Genomic DNA, 4,127 nt, shown 5'->3' on the forward strand with positions numbered 1-4,127 from the left:
TAGTTTCACAGTAAAAGTCTGTGGTTTCACAGTAAAAGTCTGTAGTTTCACAGTAAAAGTCTGTAGTTTCACAGTAAAAGTCTAGTTTCACAGTTAAGGTCTGTAGTTTCACAGTAAAAGTCTGTGGTTTCACAGTAAAAGTCTGTGGTTTCACAGTAAAAGTCTGTGGTTTCACAGTAAAAGTCTAGTTTCACAGTTAAGGTCTGTAGTTTCACAGTAAAAGTCTGTGGTTTCACAGTAAAGGTCTGTAGTTTCACAGTAAAAGTCTGTAGTTTCACAGTAAAAGTCTGTAGTTTCACAGTATAAGTGTGTAGTTTCACAGTAAAAGTCTGTAGTTTCAAAGTAAAAGTCTGTAGTTTCACAGTAAAAGTCTGTAGTTTCACAGTAAAAGTGTGTAGTTTCACAGTAAAAGTGTGTAGTTTCACAGTAAAAGTCTGTAGTTTCACAGTAAAAGTGTGTAGTTTCAGGCCCTGACCCTGTTGGTGTTTCTGGCTGCAGTACTGGCGTCAGGTGTACCTGGTGATGGTCCTGGCCATGATCCTGACCGTGTTCTTCGCTCAGATCCACCCTCTGTACCTCAGCAAGCAGTGGAAGCGGCTCCGCTCGCTCATCTTCTGCTCCGTGGCCGGCTACGGCCTGGTGCCCACCGTCCACTGGGTCTGGATCACGGGGGGCTTCTCCTCCGAGCTCGTCCAGGTGAGCCCAGGCGTTTGTTTTTAATAACGCTTTAAAAAAACAAATAAAAGTATAACGCAGTGTTTCCTGCCTGCAGGCCTTCGTCCCTCGGATCCTGGGGATGTATTTCATCGCAGCTTTAGCTCTTATTTTTTATGTGTCCAAAGTTCCTGAACGGTACTTCCCAGGTCAGAACTTATTTCAGATCAGTGCCTTCTAACATTTTAAAGCCTTTACTTTTCTGTTTGATCTCATCTCTGTCACATCCTAACACAAAACATACGTTTAGTTTTGGTTGAGCACTTTAACACCTTTCAGCCTGGGATGCTCTTATTTTGAAAAGTTCACAGTTGTTTTCCTGGGTTTGACTCAGAGTTGAGCAGTTGTTAATACAGTTGATTTCAGGTTTGTTTCCGCTCGTCCTCCTGGTTCAGGTCAGCTGAACTACCTGGGCTCCAGCCACCAGGTCTGGCACGTCCTGCTGGTTCTGATGTTCTACTGGTGGCACCAGTCGTCCTGCTTCATCATGGCGTACCGACACAGTCAGCCGTGTCCCGACGCCCCCAAATACTCGTAAACCAGGTGCGTGGGACTCCACGTGCAGCACTGTTCGAGTCGACCCTTTAGAGGATCTTTAACAGAACTTTTCTCTCTTGGCAGGTGGAGCAGATCTTCAGAGTCCGGGTCAGAACTCCTCCTGTAAGTGCCTGTAAATGAGACCATGTAGCTTCTTTTACTCAAGTTTTCAGCTTCATACAGTCTGTTTGTTCTGGTAGAAAAGGGAAACTGAGGATTGTTCCAACACACGGCCTCTTCTCTCTTCTCAAACGTCTTTATCTGTGTGTAAAGTTTGGACTCTGTGGACCTGATCACAGGTGCGACTCGACGACCTGAATGTACTCTGGTTTCACACTGGAACAGTTTTAACAAACACGACAGTTAAAGGGACAAATATCTCATTTCTGAGGGTTCAGTGTTAACTACCGTATATTTCGGACTATAAGCCGCACCCCCAACATAAAAAAACAGTACACACAAAATTGTCGTCAAAAAAGTGAATTCAACACCAAAACATAAAAAGCAACCCTTTAGGAATTAAAGTTCGGAGGAATACGGTTCATTTAACTGACCTTATTTTGGTAGTTTTCTTAACAGTTTCTGGTCCAACAAAATGTCTCATTCATCGTCCTCAGGCACACTGAAACCATCGAAGTAAAAGTAGTAGGGGGACGTGTTCACGTAGGGGGGACGTGTTCACTTAAGGGGGACGTGTTCATGTAGGGGGATGTGTTCACGTAGGGGGACGTGTTCACGTAGGGGGGACTTGTTCATTTAGGGGGACGTGTTCACGTAGGGGGACGTGTTCACTTAGGGGGGACTTGTTCATTTAGGGGGACGTGCAATGTTAGTTTTAAAGTCTTCATGTCAGACTCTGATCAGGTGGTTCAGTATTATGTAACAGAACTCTGTCAGACTGTTAACTTTAACTCTGTGAGACGCAGTTTAATAAAACCATCATTAAAGCAGGGGTCCTGGTGGGCTGTAAAGGATGTTAGTTTTAGGCTGACGGGAAAACTCTCCTGTTTTTTTTAAATTATTCACAGCCCTGATCTTTGTAAAAATGAATAAAATGTTTTGTACAGAACATTATTTTATGTTTTTGTTACAGCTGTGACTAAAATAATTTACTGCTTAGAGCTGGGCGGTATGACCCAAATTTTATATCACGGTATTTTCAACAATTACACCAGTTTCGTGGTATTTGACTGTATTTTGTTTTTCATCACAGCTNTGCAGCAGGACCGGGTCCAGGTCCAGATAAATGGGTCCAGGTCCAGATAAATGGGTCCAGGTCCAGATAAATGGGTCCAGGTCTTTAGTAAGATGGACGACAGGAAGTCACTGCTTGGAGGGAAACGGTGCCGCTCCAAACGGGTCCAGGTCCAGGGTCTGTGAGGCCTGCTGGGGTCCACTGTGGATCACCAGTTCTGTGAACGGCACCGCCCCGAAGTCGTCTATGGTCCGGCTCTCCCCGCCGTTCAGGGGTCCGGCCCAGGACTTGGCGGAGCCCCCGTCCTGAGGGTGGAAGGGGTCGAGGCCGGGGTCGTCGGGAGGGGGCGGGGCCCGGTCCTTGGCGTGGGACAGGAAGTCCACGCTGATGTTCTCCTTGGAGTCCGAGGGGCTCAGGAACTCAATGCTGCTCTGAGAGTCCCGCCGGCCCACCTTCTTGTGCCGGCGGACCCTCTCGGGGGTGCGGTAGGTGGGCTTGCTGGTCTTGCGGGCTCCGGTGGGGGTCCCGTGGTGGCGCTTGCTGCCGCCCGCCTCCTGCTTGGTCCTGCGTTGGCGTGACGACAGCCTCTGGAGGCTGCGCTGCCTCAGCCTCTGATTGGTCGACTCCTCCAGGCGGCAGATGTCGTCGGCGCTCCTGGAGGTGGCGGGGGGGTCCGGACCCGGGTGGAAGGGGGAGAACCCGAACGCGTCGATGCCCTCGGGGGAGACGGGCGGCGTTTGTCCCGCGGGGACGTCCCTGTTGGACCTGGACCGGTTCCTGCTGAACGGAGCTTTGGTGAAGACGTCCAGGTCGTCTGTGGGGGTCCGCTCCAGGCCCACCTGCCTGAACGGAGCCTTGCTGAAGATGTCCCTGGTCTCCGGTCCCAGGAAGGGAATGGCGCCGAACATGTCCACGTCCCCCGACGGTCCGGCGCCGCTCGGGGACACGGGGGGCGTGATCAGACCCGTCCCCGGGGGTCTTGGAGCGGGTTCTTTACGGCCCGCGGGTCTCTTGGAGCGGCTCCTGACCCTGCTGGGGTCAAAGTCCGAGTCGGAGCTTTGCCTGTCTTCGTCCTCCTCTTCCTCAGAGTCCATCAGCAGAGGTCTCTGTCCCAGGTGGTCCGGCTCCGTGTCCTCGCCGTGCTCGCTGTTCAGGACCTCCTCCTCCTCCTCTGGCTCCTCCTCCTCGCTGCTTTTCGGGGACGGGGGGTCCGACTCGAAGTCACTGTCGGAGTCGTCGCCGGGTCTGACGCCGGTCCTCCTGCCCGGTCTCTGCTTCGTGGTCGGGTCCGGATCGTCCGGGACGACGACAGGAACCTCTGTGGTCTGATCACTGGTTCCTGCAGAAACACATTAATAAACTTTGACTTGTTGATGTTTGTAAAGGAGATAATTAAGTGATTGAACCATTTTCATAAACATATAATTTATCATTTACAGCAGGAAGTTTTCCAGACATGTAAAAGTTAATCCCTCTTTTCAAGAATGGTGAGAAATATTTGTTCAACAACCTCAGTTTTCAAAGATTATAGAGAAATTATTTGTTAGCAGATTAGACAAATTTATTAAAGAGTAACACCCCAAAAATTAAATTTTTTAGCTGATAAACTGTCTAGAATGTGTCTAAAATGTTATATAGTACTGTTTCTGTGCTAATTTTGATGATGTTGTGTGTATTTGTT

At 49.4% G+C, this 4,127-nt stretch overlaps 2 protein-coding genes across 2 annotated transcripts in view; one reads left to right on the plus strand and one right to left on the minus strand.

Moving 5' to 3' along the window:
- paqr3a (progestin and adipoQ receptor family member IIIa) overlaps window positions 1–1,729 on the plus strand; it is a gene marked incomplete in the record, with an annotated part of 11,960 nt that extends 10,231 nt beyond the window's left edge. Inside the window, 5 exon segments of the mRNA XM_014014595.1 lie at window positions 499–696; window positions 773–863; window positions 1,110–1,257; window positions 1,336–1,374; window positions 1,452–1,729. Coding sequence (XP_013870049.1) covers window positions 499–696; window positions 773–863; window positions 1,110–1,252 — 432 coding nt within the window.
- Window positions 1,730–2,473: 744 nt separating this feature from the next.
- Window positions 2,474–4,011, minus strand: LOC106521852 (BMP-2-inducible protein kinase). The gene has a single exon (XM_014014597.1). It carries the CDS (start codon window positions 3,538–3,540, stop codon window positions 2,575–2,577), a length of 966 nt encoding a protein of 321 aa, XP_013870051.1. The 5' UTR covers window positions 3,541–4,011; the 3' UTR covers window positions 2,474–2,574.
- Window positions 4,012–4,127: the final 116 nt, after the last annotated feature.

Source organism: Austrofundulus limnaeus, unplaced genomic scaffold, assembly GCF_001266775.1.
Source record: "Austrofundulus limnaeus strain Quisiro unplaced genomic scaffold, Austrofundulus_limnaeus-1.0 Scaffold117, whole genome shotgun sequence".
NCBI classification, from domain to species: domain Eukaryota; kingdom Metazoa; phylum Chordata; class Actinopteri; order Cyprinodontiformes; family Rivulidae; genus Austrofundulus; species Austrofundulus limnaeus.

Coding starts and splice junctions, on each gene's coding strand:
- LOC106521852 (XM_014014597.1), bottom strand. CDS start 3,540: ATGGACTCTGAGGAAGAGGAGGACGAAGACAGGCAAAGCTCCGACTCG.